The following is a 23,741-nucleotide window of genomic DNA, read 5'->3' as shown; positions in this document are numbered from 1 at the left end:
ATCTCCAGCCATGCCCGGCCAGTACCAGTCCAATTGGACGCGTTTCAAGGTCCTTTCCACACCGCAGTGCGTTTGCTCGTGGGCTTTCCACAGGATTTCCTGTCTCAGCGTTTGCGGGCATACCACCACCACCCTTTCTCGCCCATTCTGAGTGAGATGAAGGGTCAATACACCTGACTCGTCGAGCTGGAGCTGGTGGAACATCCGGGCCAATCGCTGCAGCTCAGGGCTGCCTACTTGCAGCACGGCCTCTTCTATTCTCCTCCGGTTCCTGACGGCCTGGTAAATGATCCCTAGGTCGGTAGCGGCTCTCTGTTGTAATGCCCGTACTTCATCCAGCGAAGTCTGCACCACTGTCAACCGTTCTGGAACCTTTGGGACCGTGCTTTCACCAGCTCCCTCAACGACTCCGGTTTCACCTGCCATCTTGATGGCCCGTAACCGAGGGTCTTGAAGCCTTCTGGGAGGGTCGTCCAACACTCCTGGTGACCCCGCACCGCCTGGCAGCCGTACTGGGACTGGACTGGCTGGTGTGGGAGTCGGGAGGCTGGGCCCTGAGGCATGTCCGCTGCTGGGTAGTCGAGGCCATTCATCTTCATCCAACTGGCGGATGTTGGGACTGGGTGTTCCTGTACCTCTTGGTGGCTGTACCGGAACCTGGTCCACCTGCACAGCAGTTTCCCAATTTGTCCCTGGGGTTACTAGAGATTCACACACTTGTGACCTCGTTGGCCCCTGATCCCGCTTCTCAATGGCAGCACACTGCCGGCAGTCGACGCACTGTCGTCGACTCAATCCATCGGCGTTACCGTGCTTATCGCCTTTTCGATGGATAATTCGGTACTTGTGCTTGGCCAGGCTCTCCAGCCACCGGGCCACCTGGCAAGAGGGTTCCTTCCTCCGGTGCAACCAAACCAAGGAGGCATGATCGGTCCGGATTGTAAATTCTCTGCCATATAGGTAAGGCCGGAAATGCCGGACAGCCAGCACAACTGCCAGCAACTCTCTTCTAGTTACGCAGTAATTGCGTTCGGCGGAGGAGAGGGTCTTGCTATAGTAGGCTATGGGTCGCTCCTTGCCTTGCTGGACCTGGGATAACACAGCCCCGGTCCCTACGTTACTAGCGTCGGCATCTAGCACGTAGGGTAAGGAGGGATCGGGATATGCCAGTACTGGAGCGTGTGTCAGTGACCATTTGAGCCTAAGGAAAGCTTCCTGTTCCTCTTCCTCCCACTTTTAGGGGACCCCTTCGCTTGTCAACAAGGTGAGAGGTTTGGCGATCGAGGCGTAGTCAGGTACGTATCGGTGATAGTACCCAGTGGTACCCAAGTATGACCTCAACTGCGTCACATCCTGGGGTGCTGCCCATCCACTGATGGCCTGAATCTTCTCAGGGTCGGTAGCCACTCCCGTGTCGCTGACTATGTGGCCCAGGTACTTGACTTGGGTCTGGAACAGACTGCATTTAGAGGGCTTTAGTTTCAGCCCGGCCTGTCTCAATCGCTCCAACACCTCTGCCAGCCTAGTGACATGACTGGAGAAGTCTGCTGACATGACGATGATGTCGTCCAGGTACAGCAGCAAGGTTTTCCAGTGTAGCCCTTGGAGGACGCGCTCCATTAGCCGCTGGAAGGTAGCCGGGGCGGAGGTCAGTCCAAAGGGGAGCACCTTCCACCTCCATAACCCACTGCGTGTGGCGAATGCTGACCGTCCCTGGGCCTCGGCGGAGAGGGGTACCTGCCAGTATCCGCTCATCATGTCCAAGGTACTGAAAAACCTGCTGCCGGACAAGGCGTCCAAACTCTCGTCAATCCGGGGGAGGGGGTAGGCGTCCTGGCGAGTGACACTATTAAGTTTTCTATAGTCTACACACAATCGCCATGCCCCGTCCTTCTTCCTCACCAAGACCACCGGAGAGCTCCAGGCCCCGTGAGCGGGCTCAATCATGCCTTGTTTCTCCAGGGCCGAAACCTGTCGTTCGATTTCGGCTTCTTTCTCGTGTCCTACTCGATATGGGTGTTGACGGATGGGTTGTGCCTCTGGGAGGAGGGGGATCTCGTATTGTACCAGAGTGGTACGCCCCACGTCCTCGCTTCCTTGGCTAAATACATCCGCATAACGGACCAAAAGGTCTTCCATCCTTCGGTGCTCGGTAGGGGACGAGCAATGTGGTGCCGCCTGTTGGAGCAAGTCCAGCATGTGGGGAGGTACGTTGGAAACAGAAGGGGGAGGTTCCTTAGAAATCTCGGCCTCTCCCCTCGCTGTCCAGGAGACCCCTATTTCGTCCGGCCCGACTCCAGTGTATTGTCCCACGACCGTTCCTGCCGTCACGCTGACGGGATGGTCGGTGGGATTCATGCAGCGGATGGCCACCCTCCCCTTCTCACCGGGTTGATGTAGGCTGGCGGCCACCATATAACCGTTTCTTATTCCCTCGATTAACCCGACTGGTTGATAGGATGAGGACGTGAGACGTCCGGCAACCAGGACCTCGGTTCGAGGGGGAAGTGTTGTGGCTCGCATTATTTGAACTCCGCTTGTCAGAGGTCGACCCTCTCGGTCAGTACAAGTCAACTTCTGTCCATTTAACACCAACGTGGGTTGCTGGAAGTTCATCTCACAGTGGTGGTCGACCAAGAAGGGCATGCCCAGGATGGCGTCCTCCTTCAGGGCACACACCACGAGAGATACAGTAACCTGGACACTCCTGACTCTGACTGGGAGAGTGATGAGTCCGTGAAACTGCAGCCGGGTACCATCTGCCATCCGTCCATAGTCCTCCCGAACCTCCAATTTGCTTTTGACATCCTTAGGTAAACGCTCAAAGACATGTCGTCCCAACAAATTAGAGGTGCATCCGGTGTCCACGAGAAACTGGACGGGCTGACCTCCGATGCAACCTGGCAAGAAATAGCTGCTATTATGCGGCTTCCATGATTCGTCTCCGTGCGTTCGTCTGGCTTTGCTCATCCTCTGGGGGCCTTTTTTGGAAGGCCGAGACGGCTTTGGCCAGACGTACGTTTCGTCCTTGGCTTCTGAGGGTGGGAGACCTGCACACTCAGGTAAGGGTTGATACTGGTTATGCAAGGGGACCGGTGGCGAGCAGGGGGGGAGCCTGTGTCGCCTAGTCCGTCGTGGCCGTTGCCACTGGCCTTGCAGGGGTATTTTCGATCCACAGTCAGTACTTCCCCCTACTGCTGTGGATGGTAATCGTTTCCCGACCTCGTGGCTTGAGGTGGTTGTCCTTGGGAGGCTTGAGGGCACCGGCGTTGGATGTGCCCTGTCTGGCCGCAACCCCAACAATTTGGTCCCCTTTTCTCCACTCCCCGTTGTCCCAACAGATTTCCTTCCCTTAGTCCATCCGCTAATCCTTTTATAGCCATCAGGACGTCATTCAGGGTGGCTGATGGGGGATCCGAGTGGACGGGGGCGACTGTAGCAGGGGTAGTCTCCTCCTCCTCCACTGTCATTATTATGGGTCGGGCACCAGGCCGAGGAAGAGTAGGCTGGATTTGCAGGAACTCATTCCCTGCCTGCACTGCTTCCTCCAAGCTCTGGGCCTTCATTGCTAAAAGATGGCGTTGGAGGGGCGTGTTTCCCAGGGTCAGGGAAAACGCATCCATGGCCATACTGGACTGGTAGGAGTCTGGAAGGTCAGCGTACGCGATCTTCACCAGACGCTCCATTTCTGTGGCATGTTCTTGGAGGCTCGTCTTTGGTTCCCTCTTGAGGTGGAGCCTACTCTTAGCCTCTCTCGGGGAGAGCCCGTACTTTGTGCGTAAAGCCGCGAAGATGGAGGCAGGTGAGTCCCCTCGACTACAGCTTCTGGCTCCCTCCTTCAGTGTCTCACGCAGGTGGAGGAGAGTGGCCTTCTCACTCCACTCATTAGCTTCCGCAACCTCTTCGAACTGGGAGATGAACAACTCTACATCTTCACTCCCATCGAACTTCGGTGGCTTGAAGCTAGCTTCCTTCTTGGGTATTTGTAAGGCTCTAGTAATAGCCTCTGTTAGTTGACCAATCTGGTCGACCTGGTGTAACTCTGCCTCAGCCAGATCTCTGGTAGCACTCCGTCGGCTGCTTGGCATGGTTACAAGGTTTATCTTAGAAGTCCGTGGTCAAATCCCACTGCTGCCACCAGTGTGTTGGATCCTGCGACCAACACGTAGAGGCGACTAGGTCGGCTTACTCTACCGGTCAGCATTCACTCTTTACAGGGGCTGTGTAAGGGTTGCCCGTGACCAACACGCGGAGGCGACTAGGTCGACTTACACCACCGGTCCACATCAACCACCTTACAACAGGAATTGCTCCCTGAGTGGTACTATACTAGTTCGACAAGGTCGACCTGAGGTCGACGGGGTCGACAGTGTTTCTGCGGCTTTACTCCCAAAGTACAGTCCATAGACTGAGTCTTGGAGTAAGGTAAGTGCTCAGTGTGGTTCTGTTATTGCACAAAGTAACAGAAGAGTGTGGGTTCAAATGCAAGGCATGTATTGAACAACGTAAATGAGCCGAGGCTCTGCCTTAAATACAGCTGAATATGTAAATAAGGTAGCAAAGGCCAGCCTCCTTTAGGGGCGTGGTTATATAAATGAAAAAGAGAATACAACTCCAAATGATATACAGAAAGGGAGATGGCAACATACGTTTCCATCACACATGTAAACAAAAATCCACTTCCTTACGAAAACAGCATCATTTGGCCTTTTTTGTGCTGAAATAGGTTGAAAAAGGTTTTAAACAGGTCCGTTAAAAGTTATAGTGAAAGCAGAGATAGAAAACGATAAGTGATAAAATTTTAGTGATAGAACGTTGAAATTCATTAAAATAGTTAAAAAGACATATTAAAACTTAGTTTTAATTGTGTGTGTTAAATACGCTAAAGTTATTTGAGATAAATTCAATGGTCACGGCTATCATCAAGTGAACATAATTAAGTATTAATTACAGAATACAAAAAGAACAAAAGCAGGTATTAAGATAACTGTTGGTGTTTCTATGATACATTCAGATGCTAAGGAAGAGGACCACTCCAAAGAAAAGAATTTTTAGCATTTCTATGATCCAAACCTATACAAGACCACCACAATATAAAGTAACATTTTGACATGAGGTAGTTGAAATAACAACAAAACATTGAGCTATGAAAAATTTGAAGGATATTAATAAATTTTCTCCAGTTGATTAATTTATTTGAAGTAATTTAGTTTTTAAAAGGACTCACCATGTTTGTAATAACCTTTATTGCCAGAGTTATTCTCTCTTTTCTGGCCTTGGAGTTTTATCAGCCTTTTAAAAAAGCTTAGATTTTTGTAGATGCTTTAGTTACTGCTATACAGGACTGCTAAAGTCATGCTGATACAATAAGGCGGAATTTTATAAAAGTACACAGACTAATATTTGTTTTGCAAAACAAAAGTAAAATATTTCAGTTCAGTGCTGCTATGGATTTTTGATACTTTGTACATTTTACTTGTAAACCAAAGTATCACCGCTGTTATCTGGCTCTGTGTATGTCATTTCGTTAAGCAATTTGCTAAAACTTAAAGGTTGACTTGCAAGAAAATTCACACTACAGTTATTTGGTATCAAAAGATTCACCATGTTTTACTCTGTTGTGTTGTAAGTGCAAAATATGTGGGAATGTGATTACAAGCTTTTAAAAGCTGAAAGACGAACAGTTAATCGCAGCCACACGAGACCGCCGTAGTTTGAATTCTCTTTCCAAAATGGCTCAAATGGGGCGTAGTTGTACAAGATGGTTTCTGTTTACACTTTCATTCAACCTCATTCGTCGAAATATTTTTACAAATATACTTCACGCATTTAATAAAACCATGTCTTTTGTTCTTACGTGTCTGTTTTATCGTCATTGTAATGCTGTCACTTTTAGCACTGATATCTTATAACTTACTGTAAAAATTTGTTTAATTTTTTAACCTTAGCTTGAAGGAGTACATATCATTGTCTGATAATCATGACAAGCCTGTTGGTCACCTGTGATAATCAAAAAATGCTGCGAAAATTATTTGCGAAGTATTGGGTCACATGATCAGATTACGGCTAGACGATTATATCAAGCCGAAACAAAACTGTAAAGCAGTGAGCATCTATATTTGATACGGGGTCTTCGGGAAGACCCGAAGTGTTTGTCATAAATTATTGCTACGAAAATTTTTATATTGAGCTTTTTATTGGCCTTTCAATTCACATGAGAACATCACGTGACAAAGCAATAACCAAATGTAATGACAACGTCAGAGAAATAAACTGATTCCAATCTACGGCGGCTTTTCGTTTTTGAGCTTTTAAGGGCTTGTAATCACATTTTCACATATCTTGCGCCTACAACACAACAGAGTAAGATATGGTTAGTCTTTTGATACTAAATAACTGTAATGTGAATTTTGTTGCAAGTCAACAATTAAAGGTTGATGGTACAATAAGAGTTATCATACCATTACGTGGTACAATTCTAAAATCAAGCCTCATATTTAAAGTAAATTTGAGGACCTATTGATAAATTTCGTTTATGAATGCCTAATAAATGCCTTGTTTATGCCTCACACCAAGAACTTGGATATCAAAATACACCATCATATGATTTACCAGTCTATAGTGTCATGAAATAGGAGTTATCATACCGTTAACATTCGAAGACCTCAACGAAGAACGATCAATGTCACATTTTCTCAAAATACTAGGTTTATCTTTCATTAGACAATTCTGACCACAAAGTTTAGTCTCTGTGACAAACTTTCAGCAAAAATGATCCAGGTTTAGGGATACCCCTACTTAGAATAAATTAGCTCTTTGCAAAACTGATCAATGTCCAAGTTTGTAAACTTTAAAATGGCTATATCTCCAGTTTGAACAATTGTGACATTGATCGTTCTTCCGTTGAGGTTTTCATTGGTCAAAGCCGTAATATCTTGAGCAGCTTTTTGAGAAAGGAACCTGACAAATCTAACAGTATTCTTGTTACATACAACTCTAAGATTCTAGACAGTAGTAGCCATATTGAAACAGATTGTGTTTTTATGAAAGGCTTGAACAGTAAACTGACTTTTATAAACCATCAAAACACGTTTACAACAGTTAACTTTAAAACATTATTAGTGAAGTCTCAGAGACGAGCGCAGCAAGAGCAAATACTGACAATAAAAATTCCCAAGTTTTGTGGACATTTGCGATGAGTGGTCAAGTGGAGCTCATGAGAAACAATTGCCTTTTTCTGAATAGTCATCAATTCGTTCTATTATTATTGTGATTTATTATTATTAAATTATTAATATTATTAAATATAATTAAATTATTAAATATTAATTATTAAATTATTGTGAGATACGACTTGAATCATATCTCACAATAATTTTAATTTAAATTTAAATAATTTAAGTTGATAATTTAAATTTTCCCAAATAATTTTCACATTAAAACTGTTTTAGTCAAACCATTATGATTGGAACTAATAGACTTAAGTTTTTATTACACTGAAAATTTTTGAAGTGATTCCTGAAGAAGTGACCTAGTCTTTATCTTAACGTCTTATCAAGCAAACAGCATTTATAACTGCAAGAGTAATGACTTTCATAAAAACTTCTGCTACTAGTTCAGATTCTCAGCTGTGGTATTAAGTAGCTCTGATTGGATAAATACATATATACATATATGTATTATATTATTTATTGTATTATTTTATGTAATATATAAATACGCAGTACTCAAATGCTGGTAATCTCAAACATACGCATCTGAATTGTTATAAGTTACAGCAGGAAAGAAAATAGGGATTCTGCTATACATAGATATATATTAGAAATTACATAACTTAAAAACTTTTTTGTGTAAAATAAGATTATTGTCAATGAAGTAATATATATCAATGTTTACTAGTAGTTTGTTAGTTACAAGCTACAAAACTACACTTACAATTGTCAAAAAAAATTTTGCAATGTTTTCAAAAATAAAAACCTCAAAAAACGGAGAGCAAAGTAGAACTTGTAAAGAGTAGACAAATCCCGCTGTAGAACAGCTGGCAAAACTGGACAGGTGTTTCAAACTGAAGTATTGATGTTAAATTTATTTTCTGGCAGCGATATCTCTGAACTTTTAATCATCATCTGCTGTGTTTATCTTTTGTGTTCATGAACTCTCCAAGTGGTCAGCATTAGTTGGGATAATTTGGTCTCAGACAGAAAAGCTTTCAAAGGCTTACACTACTAAATATAAGGGGCGTGATGTCACAGAGCCCGTCTACAATGGCTCAGAGCATTATAAAGCATAGGCTCGTTTAATAACCCAGTTGAAATATGAATAAATACATGAAGTTTATTGTTATTTGAAGGCTATTGTGGCTGCTCTGAAAAGAAGAGCGTAGTCGCATTGATTTTATCCAATCAAATCACAGCTTTGTTAATATACGCTTTGCTAATACTCGGTGAGGATAGCTTATTGCCAAGTGAAACAGTTACTTTTTGTTTGTGACAGCGCTGCCACTTTGACCAGCAGCTGGACAAATAGCATCAGTTAAATCTACATCTACTTCAACAGCAGACATAGGAGCTAAATTTTGGTAAGTCAAACAAATCAATTCCACCTTTTTTCCTCCAGTCTTTCATGTGAAATCCTCCTTGATTTCGACTGATAGTCATTGTTTTACCTTGCCCAAAATCTTTAACCATCAGGAAGGCTTGACTGTTAGGAAAGGACTCACAACACTTCATAGAACTGAAGAAGTTAGCTTGAGCACCCTACCGCTGAGCTGATATTTAATGTCAAGGTTACTACTTGAGACTAGCTAGTGAAGCACGGGCTATTTGATGCATACAGTTTGAAGGTTTTCCCTTTTGATCTTCTCAACTCCACTTCTGCGCTTTGACAGTTTCATATTAGTATTTTTATCGTTACTAGTACTCCGGCAGTTCTGCGTACCACGAGAGATTGTCATGTGAGCCACTAAAGGGCAGAGAACAAATAAATTCACAACAATTTTAAAACGATTGGTGGCAGGCGGTAGTGCACGGATGCAGAGCAGTTGAATGTCACGGGTTCGGCATCCCGCTCGATGTAATATTTTTTCTCAGCTTTTAATCATGACCTTAGACAGATGAACAGACAAACAGACACGGCTCTCATTATAGTTTAGTTCTTAGCTTTTAGTTATATCGTTTAGCATTAGAGTCAAACATTTTTATCATTGGGTAGTTCATCACTCTATGTTTTATGTCCCTAAGTCTATGTAGTCACTCTATGTCTTTATCTCTCTTTTTTGCTCCTTGTTATTTGTCATTTATCTATCTATTCAATTTTTGGCCACCACACAAGTTGATTAGCTCATTAGACTGGTTTGGCCTGCGTTGCCACTACAGATGCACCTGATAGTCTATCTGCTGCCTCTTTGTCTGAATACACAGTTGTAAAATGTTTTTCATAGCATTCACTGATCGACAACACCAATTTATACTTTATTAAGTTGGTATTTTATTGTATTCAACTAGTATGCTGGCAGTGTAGTGTGCCAAGAGAGATTGTCAGGCGTAATAACTAGGTGCACAAATATTCTTAGATGTGGAAATTTGGTCGAGTGACAGAGCGGTAGTGCGCTTGGCTTTAAATCTGAATATCCAGGATATCAGGTTCAATCTTTTGTCCAATGCTCTTATGGTGACTTCGAACAGATGGACCAACATGGCTTTAGTTTTGTAAAGTTTTGCATTAGAGTAGCACATCTGATTGGTCGTTCAGATTAATCCATGTTAGAGCTTCGAACCCACCCATAAAGGAAACAGCTTTGTAGCAAAACTTGCTGTATCAAGTAAAAACACTTTCCGTAAAAATCTTATGTAACCCCTTTCTATTAACAGAGTTTGGATACCAGGAATGCTGTTTATCATAAAGAGCAAATAAATCAGACATCTTTGACTGATATACGCTGTCGTATTTCCAAACTATCTAATCTACAACATAAACAGTGTAACATTCTCTCAATTGTTATTGGCTAATTGCAAACAATCTCCAAGTGTTTACGCAGAACGAATTGACTGACAGATATTGTATTGTTGAAAGCCCTGCTCTATACTCTATCTATGCAATGGAAATGCATCAACAGTGTTCAGCTCATTGAATTCCTTTGTCCCGAGTGCAGTTCATAGAGAATTCACCTCCTGTCAACCTTCAAGGGATTTAACGCGCATGTAGACATGCATTTATGGCTGTAGCCAGGCTGCCATTTATCCTGTCATTATGTAACGTCAGTTGGTTGTATTCCTAGGAGAATGACTAGAACCCCTCTAACATTTCAATTAAGAATCTACTTCAAGTCAGCATTTGATACGTTGCTCGGGCGAAAGTTAAGGTCTTCAGATATTGATTTCAAAAGTTATTGAGTTAATGAAAAGGTATAATCACACTAATGCTGCTTTTAGACGTGCGTGTGAGACAATCCGAGGCAGCGGTAAAGACAAATTATATATTACTTAAGTACGATAAGCTTTCCTAATTCAATTTATGCATTTAGTACACGTATTCAGGAAAGTCAGCGTATTTGATTACCATTAAATTCAGAAGAAAATGAGTTCACAACTATAATTTTCCCAGCTGTTTCTCGCTTTGACTGTTAATCATTCATCAGGTTTGTTTGTAGAAACCAGCAGCATAGTTGATACAAAGATGGCGTCGACCAAGGATTGGGGTCATCGAGAGTTGATAGAATGTTATCATTCGCTGCTCACAAAGAACCTAATCTTGACAGATAATTTCTTTAGAACACTTGTCACTCACGGTGTTTTCTCTGAGCCACTGGCTAATGATATCAAGGTAAGAAAACTCCTGCATGCGTATGTTGAATTTATGAGCTCAGTAACTCCTATTGCATCTCTTTTTAATGTTGTAAATGTTTACCTATTTGTATGAGCAGAATAAGATAACTCCTAGTAAATCTGTTCATAGAATTATAGTTTTGGCTAATCATTGAAAAAATGATGACTGTAAATTTTAGACTAATTCATTGTGTGAGCAAAATAAGATAACTCCTACTGCATCTTGTAAGATTATAAATGTTTGTCTAGTTTTCTGAAACAAGTAAGATAATTCCTAAAGCATTGTGAGATTGTATATCTGTGACTTTTTTTAACTTCTTTCCAGAATGTCATAACAGTGGATACACAACTTTTAACAATTGTACAAAAGTAAGTCTTCTGTTTGTGATAGACTAATAGCAGACTACAGATGCACTAACATGTCCTTCATGCATGCTTAATGAAAATTTAAAAGAAATTTTTAGCAAAAAACTGGCATTGCATTCTAGGCTAGGTTCCCACATACAATGTTTGTTTTGTTTCAAGCAAAACATTTCTCAATAAACGACAGCTAAACATTGTGCCCTTTTTCTTCTTTTTTTTTTCTTTTTTTTGTTTGATTTTTTTATGGCATAATTTGAAAAGCATTTCTGTTTGAAATGAATTATTTCCAAAAAAGTAATATTTACGAATTCAAAAATGTTTTGGTCTTATTGCATAAATGGCAAATTAAGCTTTAACATAGCTACTGCTGCTCACTATGATCCAGTTCAACTCCTAAACATATTTTACTTTAGAAACTTCCAGCGTATGAGAGAGCCACAAAACTTATTGACCTAGTTATGACCCGAACTGCAACTGGCTTCCGAAAGTTTGTCGATGTGTTAGAGGTCACAGGTCACCACTTTCTTTCTGATTGTCTTCGAGAAGCAGGTTTGTTCTATTTTATATTAATTATTTTAATATTTTTCTACATTATTGCTCCGTGCGTAAATGTTTGCTTATGCACATTATTTTGTAAAATTATATAGCAAAAATATTTCAGATTTCTTGTCTGTATTTTAAGTGTTAAAGTCAAATAAGCTTAAGTTAGATATTTGCGCATTTTGTCAGCTATGCGAACAAACGCTATTATAAATTTATACAAAGTTAGATGCTGCATATTAAAAAAGTAGAGTGAGCTGCCATCTTGGTTTTCTTGATAGAAAACTACGAGCCAATCAAGGACGTAGATGTGCAAGATTTAGCCAATAGGCTTCCATTCATCAGCAAGTCTCTCAAGACAGACCAGCAAAGGCAGGCTGTCCGACAATTCTTTAAAGAAGCTGTAAGTATCATAAGTATTCAAGTATTATACTACAATATCATATTACAATATTATATGTGACAGAAATACAGCGTAGTTCTGAGGTCATCAACATCAGCTGAGTGTGATTCAGTGCAAGTGCATTCGTTTTCTATGTCAGAGATGTCGGCTCAATTCTCTTCTAAAAAAGTTTTTTATAACTTGTTTTACAAACGAAACTAAAATGAGCTAATTTTTAGATAGACCAGATGTAATAACGGGATAGTGCAGTATGAAATCTTGAAAAAACTTCTTTTCGAGAGTTATAGAGTTATCCTTCAGAAGAAATGGACAACTCCTAGAAGTAGATCTTTTAACAAGTACAAAACATAGCAGAAAATTTATCATTATTTTTTGTTTTCTTGTCTTATTTTTATGTCAGATGTAACCAAAACAAAATTTTTAAAATTTGTTAAAAATGTTTCTTTTTATTAAACATATCACTCAGATCCAGAAGGAAGTCGTGAAACACACGTGGAAGGGAGACATGCAGACCAAGGAGCAGCTTATCCTCTCAAGACAGAAACAAATTGAGCAACTCTGGCAGTTTGAGGAAGAAGAAAAAATAAGAGAAAAATCCATGCAGGTCTGTAACATCTTTATAAATATCACCATATTGAAAATCAAAACCTGTAATTGCTGCTAGAGAACGAGGCGCGAACTATGTAATGTTAGAATGCTGCATGCTCCAATAGTTAATATGCATAATTTATATAATGTATACTATATCTCAAGCTCATCTCAAACTTGCTTGCTTCTGCATTTGTATTACAGGTTTCAAAATTTTGCGTAAACTATACCCCGAATATTTGTTTATTTTTCTACATATATATGATAAACATAAATTTCTATTTAGTAGCACTAATATACTACATTCACCGATGTATGTTTCAGTTTATAAAATTTCTGTTACTAAAATCTTCAGTTCACTATATTGACTCCTCCTCAGTACTATTAGATTATCAAATTTTACAACACTATTTTGTCAACTCACTCAATTATTCCACATTTCTGTCTTCTCATTTTTGTCTTTGTTTTTGCATGTAGCAAAAACATAATCTTTTCAGTGATTATCAACGCCAATAAAAAGGTATAAATACATTTCCTATTGCTGGTGTGAAAAAGCGTGAGAACACAACTACTGATAGGCTGAGTGATGTACTATTAATAGATTATAAATATTTATATGTAGTTTGGGTCGCGTTGGATTAACACAATTAGTGATAGGTAGTGTTTATACATAGTGATCAATGTTTTTCCTCTATTTTATTTTAATAATACTTGAGAACAAAACAGAAACCAAACTTTATCTCATGTATACTAACCATTTCAGAGCTGCAACCAAGATTTCTTTATGTGTTGTATTAGCTACAGTTCTACAAAGAATACGAGTACGCAGATTATGCAGATCGTGCTTTGTAATGACTTCCTGTTTGATGCTGACTCTGTAGGAGCTGCAAGAGAACTACTTACATCTGCAGGAATATGCAGATGATTTGAGACGAGAGACAAAATCTCTTCAAAAACACATTGAGGACTTGCATAAGAAACAGAGGGAAGAGCTTAAAGCTCAGGTAAAAAGCCACAAAAAAGTTTTTATCATAATGTGGGAGAAGGTTTAATATAGCCCCAACCCATCTTAATTTAGTATTTCCTATACTCTCACTCTAATTTTTCAAGGCTAATTTTTATTCCATACAACTGCGTTTGAACAAAATTTTTGCTAGCCTCCTAAACTGTCTCTGTTAAGGGATACATGAACTGCTTTTTACTAAGATTGAAGTCAAAGAACATGCATCAGAGCTTTTATGCTGAAGTCAATAAAGTAGTAACTACTATAGTAGATTTTTGTTAAGCCTAGTTCACATTAGCTTTTGCTCATTTTCAAAACTGATAGAATGTCTATCTAAATATTGACAAAAAATATCTATGCCGCTAATAGAAATGGTTGTTTGATTATTGTATTATATTGTATGTAGTAACATGCACTTTAGTTCTGTCATAATTAATTACAATGATGTAGGTTGATTTTAACATGGCAAATGACAGACAGCTAACAAGACTGAATGAGAAGGCTGAGGACTCAGGCAGTATTCTAGACAACTTACATGCAGAGCTGAAAAAGACCATGGACTCAGACTATCAGTCCAAGCAAGCTATATCTGACTACAAAAACTTGGAGAATAACTTTAAAGTGTTCTGCAACCAATACCAGTGAGTAGCATCTATGAATATGTCCAACATTAGTGAATTACATCTACTATTATGTTAATACAAGTGAGTAGCATCTATGAATATGTCTAATATCAGTGAGTAGTATCTATGAATTTGTCCAATATCAATGAGTAACATCTATAAATATGTCCAACATTAGTGAGTTACATCTATTATTATGTTAATACGAGTGAGTAGCATCTATGAATATGTCCAATATCAATGAGTAACATCTATGAATATGTCCAATATCAATGAGTAACATCTATGAATATGTCTAAAACTAGCGAGTAACATTTATGAATATGTTCGTCATCAGAAAGTTACATCTATGAATATGCTCAAAATCAGTAAGTAATACCTATGAATATGTCAGTAACGGTGCATCTTAGGTTGGTACAACGCGCATACAACGCATGCGCAACGGACATACAAGGCACATGCAACGCACAAACATTGTGGATGCAACACACATACACTATCATCACAACGCTCATACAATGGTCAATAAAAAATCCATAGAATACTTTATGTAATGTTTTAAGCCTGTTTTATTACCAGACTATAAACATTATTAGAATATTGAATCTATATATATTTCTCAAAGTATGTTTTATGTCTGTATGCCATATGTCTGTCTGCATTCTGGCTATAGCTATTATTATAATAGCCTAGCTGGGCAACAATGCTGATGCATTGTCATTGCCTACCGGCATTTGAAGCTTACTAACTAGATTAATGGAGTTTTTCATTGACAATGTGTCAGGCCATTTGGCAATGGCCTGCCACGTGCTAGAGAGTTGCCTGCCAGCAAGTGGTAAGCAAATCTCATCACTTCTCATTGTTTATAAGCTGATTTTTAATACCCGGGCAATGCTGGAAGGCACAGCTAGCTGTCTGTATGTCTATCTGCATTCCGACTATAGCTATTATTAGAATAACTGTAGCAGGATAACGGTGATGATGCAACGTCATAGGGTACGGTCATTAGGAGCCTAGCAGCTTACTGGAATTTTCCATTGGCAATGTGTCAGGCTAAAAGTTTGAAAGTTACAGTTGTTTGACAAAGTTTTAAAATTTTTAGTTGTTTTTATTTTTCTCTTAATTTATTTCAATTACACAAAACACTTTTTTCATGATATGTACTTTGAAAGTTAGAATGGGAAATGGTGTTATATTTTAAATGCAAATCAATTTTCTGTCCAGACTTTTTTATTACTTGGGCAAACCAGGTAGCACAGCTAGTAATAATATAATACTATTACTATTATTATTATAACACATTAATATTATTAATGATATTAATGTGTTAACAGTGTCAGGTTGTGGCGCATGCGTTGTTAATTACTTGTGTCAGCGTTGTATCCACAATGTTTGTCCGTTGGAAGTGCCTTGTATGTCCATTGCGCATGTGTTATATGCGCGTTGTACCGACGTAAGAAGCACCGTTACCAATATGTCTAATAAAAGTGACTAACATCTGATATTTAACAGATAATGTAGGTTACCTTAATGAACTTGTTAGAAAGCTAGCAACATGGCTATTAAATGTATTTAAGGATAGCAGCACTAAAGATACATGCAAATACATGCAGCCAACATGTAGACAGTCTTACAGTCTCATGCAGGTTACTGTCTGCTGGTAGAACACCCAAGGTATGGGTAAACAAGATTGGGATAGACTAGTCAGTCAACAGACAGATCACAGTTATGTGTTCTATCTCACTATTAAGGACCTATATTACATGTATAGCCAGTCGCTACACTCAAAGTGTCTTGGCTCTGAATGTTCTTGTGTTGGCAACACTGAGCTACAATTGTATTATTTGGCCATTGCTCTGAGCTGAAGTTTTAATTGTCCAATCATGTTAATCTTGAGCTCATATGTGTGTATGTTTAACTATGCTGTCGGAAGTTTAGTCTGCGTGAGAGGTATCAGGTTATAACAGTTTGCTGAAAGATATTTGGGTTTTCATGAAATCTAAAGTTTTTTAGCAGCACTCCTGTACTTCACCCAAGTTGTTTTATATTTGTATAAAAGAACTCAGTCAAACTAAATATCGAACACCAGAAATAGACTTTTTCATAAAGATGCAAAATCAGTTTTAATTTTCCCAGATTTATTCTTGTAGATAGCAGGCCCGTGACAACTAGATTTATATGGGTAGACAACTTCAGTTTTACTAAATGAATACTTTCTGTGTTATCTCTTCTACCTAGACGCACAAACAGTTTTATTTGTCCTTCATTTTTCATCATTGTCATGAAATGGCCAATTTAACTTGTCTCTGTAACTCCTTACAAAATACTTACCAGCTCTGCAAAAGGCCACAAAAACTTGATTAATAAACACAAGAGTTGTTTTCTCATGGCAAGGGTAGATAACTCTGGTATCCATCGAGTATTGTTTAAATTGAGGACATGAAATTTTGAACTTTAATAGTGCTTTTCTCAATTGAAAATCTTATGTTTAATTGGAAACAAAGTGTATGTCAAAAACAGTTTTTGTAAACACTTTTTCTTTTAAAATTTGTTACTTTTTCTTGCATTCTATGTTGCCTTCTCACCTCTAATGTGTTGAGACAGATAATCAAACACGTTATTTAACAGCCGCTAGATGCAGAGGTCTTAATAAGTAAACTCAATTCATTAATCTTATCTATAGAATCATAAAAACAAAGGTAAACTGTGATGACTTTTAGCAAGGTCAAGGTATATTTAATGATTGATTGTCCCAATCTGCAATCCATGCTGATACCCACAATCTATTTAATGGAATAACTATTAATAAAAGGATTGTACAAACAAGATTTCATTTATATTCATTGTCAATAAAAGAGAACATTGTTTCCAACATACAAGCAAACAGGATTATCAGTTAGCATGTTTGTTATTTACCTCTAAGATTTTCATTAATATACTTACATGTATGTTAATGTACTTACATGTATGTTATTATACTTACATGTATGTTAATATACTTACATGTATGTTAATATACTTACATGTATGTTAATATACTTACATGTATGTTAATATACTTACATGTATGTTAATATACTTACATGTATGTTAATATACTTACATGTATGTTAAAATACTTACATGTATGTTAATATACTTACATGTATGTTGATATACTTACATGTATGTTAATTCGCAGAGAGATGGCGTCGTTAGTTGATCACTTCCGAGTAGAGAGACATTATATGTCTAACCAAGTGGCAGGCCTTGTCATACCTGACAAGTTTGACTTCAAGGCAGAGTTTAGGAATTATGTACTTAAGAATGAGGAAGAGCTCAGCGCACTGAGAGGGGAGATAAGCAAGTTAGAGGAAGGCGTTTCAATAAAAAATAAAAAGATCAAGGTTAGTAACCGTTACTATAGAAGTCAGCTCACTCTCACTCATAGTAACATAGAGTCTGTGTTACTATAAATAAACCAACCCACACTGAGGCTATGTTATTATAAATAAACCAACACATACTGAGGCTATATTACTATAAATAAACCAACACACACTGAGGCTATGTTACTATAAATAAACCAACACATACTGAGGCTATGTTACTATAAATAAACCAACACACACTGAGGCTATATTACTATAAATAAACCAACACACACTGAGGCTATGTTACTATAAATAAATCGACACACACTGAAGCTATGTTACTATAAATAAACCAAGACCCACTGAGGCTATGTTACTATAAATAAACCAACACACACTGAGGTTATATTACTATTTAAACAAACCAACACACACTGAGGCTATGTTACTATAAATAAACCAAGACCCACTGAGGCTATGTTACTATAAATAAGCCAACACACACTGAGGCTATGTTACTATAAATAAACCAAGACCTACTGAGGCTATGTTACTATAAGTAAACCAACATTCTCTGAGGCTATGTTACTATAAATACACCAACACACACGGAGGCTGTGTTACCGTCAATAAACTAGACAAAGCTGAGGATGTGTTGGTATAAAAACAATACATTCTGAAATTATCTACCATGAAAAAGCCAGGATGAAAAATATTATGTAAAATTTGAATAAAAAAATGATACCATGCAGATCTTTCAGTATACAGTAGCTACTATAATTTTTTATCGTATTTGCTCAATCTAACAATGCTTTTATTGAGCATATTTTGTATCTCTAAACAAAGCATGCCATTATTTCTCATAGTTATAAAAAAGCATCGATTGAATCGCTTACTATTATAGGAACTGGAAGCGGCCCTAAAGAGATTAGAAGTAGGAGAGACTATAATCGACCCAAATGCTGCCAAACTTGCTGAGCTACAAAAAGAAAATGAAGAAAATCGGCTAAAAATTATAGCTAAGGATGACCACATTCTGGTAAGCTGAAAGGCTCCATAGAATTAAACTCAGAAACATAGAAACATAAACATTTACTATGTTTATGTATTTTGGTGATCCCTTAGCAGAAGAACCTTATAGTTGGTACCCATGTTCCTTACTCAGCAACCAAAAGAAGAAACAGGCTCGACTGAAGTCTTTTAAAATGATTTAAATTTAAAACTATTTGTTAAACAATTTTGATGGTTTAGCTTGCTAATCGTTTCAAATTTTAGTACAGCCTAATATAATGAAACAAGTTACAAAAAAATGCCATACATATTTACTATAATGAGTCTAAACTTTAAAAAAATTTTAAAAGAAAGTCGGCAACTTGTTGCCACACTACTCAGGTTTATCAATAGCAACATGCGTCTGTGTTTAGCATAAACATGGATGCATAGTAGTTAGCTAAAAATAGAAAGCAGGTAAGATGTTTATTTTAAAAGACATTTAGAAACAATTACCTATTCTTATCAAAATTTGTTGGTAGAATTCTAGTTGAAACAAGTTATAAGAGCAAACCTCTCAACTAGCAGGTTTTCTTTTGTAGAGATAAGATAACCTCCAAGTCAGCTCCCAGTTGGCAATAAACTAAGGAGATATACCAAACACTCTCACATACTGTTTAATTGATGCTTCTAAGTTGTATATCTCCTAGTTTCTAATTGGGGCAGACCTCGTCTCAATTAGTGAACTCCTGAGCCTAGATTTGTATTAGCCTAATTCATCATAAGTTTTTGTGTATTTAGAGTTGCCTCCTCTCAAAGCAATAACTACAAGGCATATGATGGCACTTAATTGGCCCTCCCATACTGATGAAAGCTTAATTATTAATTAAACTTTTATGATTAACTCTGAGAATAGGTTGTGTTAAGAGTTACAAAGCACCAATATGATTAGCATGGAAAAACAATCTACCAATTGAATGATGACACCAATTGATAAATTGGTGGATAAAAAAGCTAATTTCATAGACTTGCGAATCACTAACTGGCAGTTGTTTATCAAATGCTTCAAATTCTTATTTTGCAGAAACTTGAGAAGCAACTGAAAGCACTAAATGACAAATTTAAGTTGCTGGAACGCTCGTTACGAGAAAGCATGCAGAATGAGCAGCACATCAATGATGCTGTTGCCGCCGCCAAACATGCAAAGAATGGAAATCACAATGGATCTTCCTCAACCAATCAGGTTGCTAGAGGATTTGAAGAAAGCAGGTCAGATTCAGCAGAAAAAGTAACCCCTGGGCCACCTCCTCCTACCCAACAATCTAAACCATTAAAACTCAGGTATCCCTTACCTATGATTAACTGTTAATGCTCTTGTTTTACTAACTAAGTGGAAGTTATGTTCTTATGTTGTACGAGGAGACAATTCTAAACAAAATACTAACAGCGCACATTTAAAACCCCAGGTTTTTGAAATGATGTGGAGTTGTAGACTGTTATTATAAATGTATACATGTTGTGACTTAATTACTAATAAGTTATTACTTTTCTTTTTTGCACCATGTATGTTTTACCAAATGAGGTGAGTAACAAAAGATTTACTTAAAACTTTTAAGCAGTTTATAATGTAATTATTCATAAATAAAAATGTTCAGCTTGTTTTGCAGAAATAAATCTTTTGATAGCGGCCACACCAGCAATGCCTATCAACAGAAAAAAAACAATCAGCCTCGGCCTGTTTATTTTATGGACGAAACTGCTGAGATATCTGAAGACACACCCTCACCTGCTGAAAAGTAAGGAGTTCTATAGGCTTATGCGTAGTACATAAAATACTAAAATGTATTTCAATAGTCTACATCAAAGAGTAGTGTTAAGATACAGCCAAAAGTGGTGTTAAGGTTCAGCAGGTAATAGTGTTAAGGTTCAGCAGGTAATAGCGTTAAGGTTCAGCAGGTAATAGCGTTAAGGTTCAGCAGGTAATAGTGTTAAGGTTCAGCAGGTAATAGCGTTAAGGTTCAGCAGGTAATAGTGTTAAGGTTCAGCAGGTAATAGTGTTAAGGTTCAGCAGGTAATAGCGTTAAGGTTCAGCAGGTAATAGCGTTAAGGCGCAGTGGCTAGTGGCGTTAGAACTAGCAATGATATGATCTGTGATTTGATGAATTAGTTTGGTTTCATGTGAAACAAGTAGTCTGTTCTTATACATACTAGTACTCTAGCAATCTAGTGTGCAGTGAGAGATCACCAAGTGTGCTGATAAAGCTGATAATTATACACACACCTGTTCTGCAATACCATAAGGCAAATGATTGGTGTAGGTGGTTGTGTTCAAGCATTGTGGAAGGTTCGAGTCCTGTACGATGCAATCTTTTTCCTAACTTCTAAGCATTGCTTTGGACATACAGACACGGCTCTTATTATAGTAAAGACTAGTACGGTGTCAGTCATGTGTAATCACTATGCACACAATTATTCCATGGTGTTGCAAGGTGGTCCAGTGGGGCAGTTGGTAGTGTGCTGTGAGAGATCATCATGTGTAATCACTATGCACACAATTATTCCAAAATATCAGGAAGCAGATGATTGGCATAGGTGATGCAATGTCAGCCTGCCGAGCCAAATGTAGCTCTCTGTAAAAATCCTAAAAGATTTAATCATTTTTCTCAACATTTAGCTGTAGCTTTGAATAGATGACTTTAGCTGGGACAGAATTACTCTTCATTATTAAAGAGATATAATATACTCCATAAAAATACTTTTCAATTTAGTTGTTGCTTCTTAGTTACCGCTCAACTTTTTCTTGTTAGTTAAACTTAACATCATTAGAATTCATATTTATCTGCTACTTTGTCAAATTTATATTTTTTTCATTCGATTGATAATGGTTTTCATCAAGTAAATATTTTATTTTATCAATGCCTAGTAAAAGATGATTAGCAAAACTTTATTTTTTCCATAGCATCTGACTAGATACTAAAATCTTTTTACATTCTGCTGACCCATAAGTAAAACTTTACGTGAATGGCAATCAGTTGTGAAAACATTACGGAGAGAGAAATTAGCACCCGCAACTGTATCAGTTTGCTGCCTATCGTGGCAGATGTGTGACCTTTCATATGATGCATCTTTAGCCAGCGGTAAGACCAGCGATGCCCAAGATTTCCTTTTAATCAGAGAGGCAGCAAGTGAGTGTTTAAGAAGCTGGGTCTCAGGAACCAGATAGAGTTTGGAAACAAATACTTTATCAACCTGTTGACAGGCACAAAACATATTCATGTGAAATTTGATTAATATTGGCCAAAAAAATGTAAAAATGCGTGACATTTTTCAAACTAACAAATGCGCACAAACAATGAAAAAGTGGAGTTTTTTGATATAAATAAAATACAATAAAGGAAATCGTAACATAATATAATGCAATTAATTTAATTATACTGTAATAAAATCTTGGTGCTAATATATTGTTGGTCTAATTGTTTGTTATCCGTGTGTCCAGTTACAGTTATTAAAATCTAGCCATGAATTCCGCTTTGTGGGCACCTTCGGGTCAGAAACTGGTGATCTAAACCATTACACTTGTTCAACTGATTCTAGCAATGAATGATGGTGATTAAATTAATTTCGATGGTTAAAATATTCACACTTAAAGCGCCTGGGGTTATTAACTAGCACAGGGGATCACTAGGTGTACCGATGATTAAGCTGGCTTAAAACGCGGCTATGGTTTTAGTAAAGATTTGAACTATTAACATACAAAGTAAGTTACTCAAATTCATCGGGTAATTATTATATTATCCGAGCAACACTGACATTTGACTAGTACTACAACAAGTGGCTACATAATATAGTATGATATTTTATAATATAATAGCATTTTGTAAAATAATATCTTACATGTAATATTAAAGAATAAAAAGGTTATATTAAACATTGTATTAGAATAAAATATGCACAGTATGAAATATATGCAGTCTATATTTTAGGCATTTTATTTTATTAGGCCTTAATATTGTTGCGATATAATGCTATATGCCACATAACCATATCAAGGTATTGCATCAATTGTCATCAAGTTCTATAATGTATTAGAATGTGATGATATGTTAGGGTTGATATTAATACACCTTAAAAAACTACTGCAAACAAACTAAGTAATGTTACCATCTTATTTTTTGTAATAACATTTCCTGTTGTATCGCATTATCTTGTACTACATGAAATAATGTTTATGGCTACATTTTCAGGTCTCTTCTGCCAGATCCAAGCAAACTAAAGCAAGTACCAGGCCTTTCAAGTAAAGCTCTTTCTGTAGGGCAACCAACATCTACGAACCACAGTAGGAGACAAGCTGCCGCCAAGGCTCTTAAGCAAAGTAAAGGCAATGGGGTACCGGCAGCGCTACTAAAGATGAAATGATTGAAAACTAAAGCAGTACATAAAACAGTAATAAGCTTGATTTAATAGGTTAATATAAGATTATTTATTAGCATGTCATATAATAATAGCTGCTCGCTATTGCCACGATGTGTTGTCTAACGTCTTGTTTTATTTCTAGTAATTATTATTAATTATAATATATACTTTATTGTTATTTACAGTTATTTTGCATCTTGCTGTTTAATTCGAGCTAAAAAATGCATAGTTAAAAATCAAGTGGATGTTTGAAGGAAACGTTGAATGAACACATTTGTCAAATAGGAGTTGTCTCCTTAATAATAGCACAACTCATGCTATACTGTTACACTTGTTTTATATTTCCTATGTCAAGCCTAGCCAAACACAGCTATTTGCAATAATAAGTGTAACTGATTGGTGTTCAAAGCAATTGCGTAAAACATAACCAGAGGTCAGCCATGTAACATTCTTACAACAAAAACTGTCTCTAAAATCTTTGATGAAATTTTGTCACTGGAGGGAAAATTCTCACACTCTCCTTAGCCATTACTAAGCTTGTGTGTGTCCAATTGGCACATTGCATGTTGCATTTAACATGAAATAAGGCTTGCAAGAGTTATCATCTCTGTTTTGCTTTGGAAATGCCTGATTACGTAAAAG

The 23,741-nt window shown here is 37.9% G+C and overlaps 1 protein-coding gene across 1 annotated transcript; it reads left to right on the top strand.

Annotated features, from left to right (window-relative positions):
* The first annotated feature begins 8,492 nt into the window (after positions 1-8,492).
* Positions 8,493-23,248, top strand: LOC137406386 (uncharacterized). The gene is made up of 12 exons (XM_068092961.1): positions 8,493-8,578; positions 10,649-10,821; positions 11,600-11,735; positions 12,008-12,129; positions 12,596-12,733; positions 13,599-13,721; positions 14,171-14,361; positions 17,525-17,729; positions 18,601-18,735; positions 19,771-20,027; positions 20,354-20,482; positions 22,931-23,248. The coding sequence occupies exons 2-12, from the start codon at positions 10,675-10,677 to the stop codon at positions 23,100-23,102; spliced, it is 1,755 nt and encodes a 584-aa protein (XP_067949062.1). The 5' UTR covers positions 8,493-8,578; positions 10,649-10,674; the 3' UTR covers positions 23,103-23,248.
* Positions 23,249-23,741: the final 493 nt, after the last annotated feature.

Source organism: Watersipora subatra, chromosome 10 (assembly GCF_963576615.1).
Source record: "Watersipora subatra chromosome 10, tzWatSuba1.1, whole genome shotgun sequence".
NCBI classification, from domain to species: domain Eukaryota; kingdom Metazoa; phylum Bryozoa; class Gymnolaemata; order Cheilostomatida; family Watersiporidae; genus Watersipora; species Watersipora subatra.
Note: the sequence above shows the minus strand (reverse complement) of the source record. Positions and strands in the feature narration are given on the sequence as shown.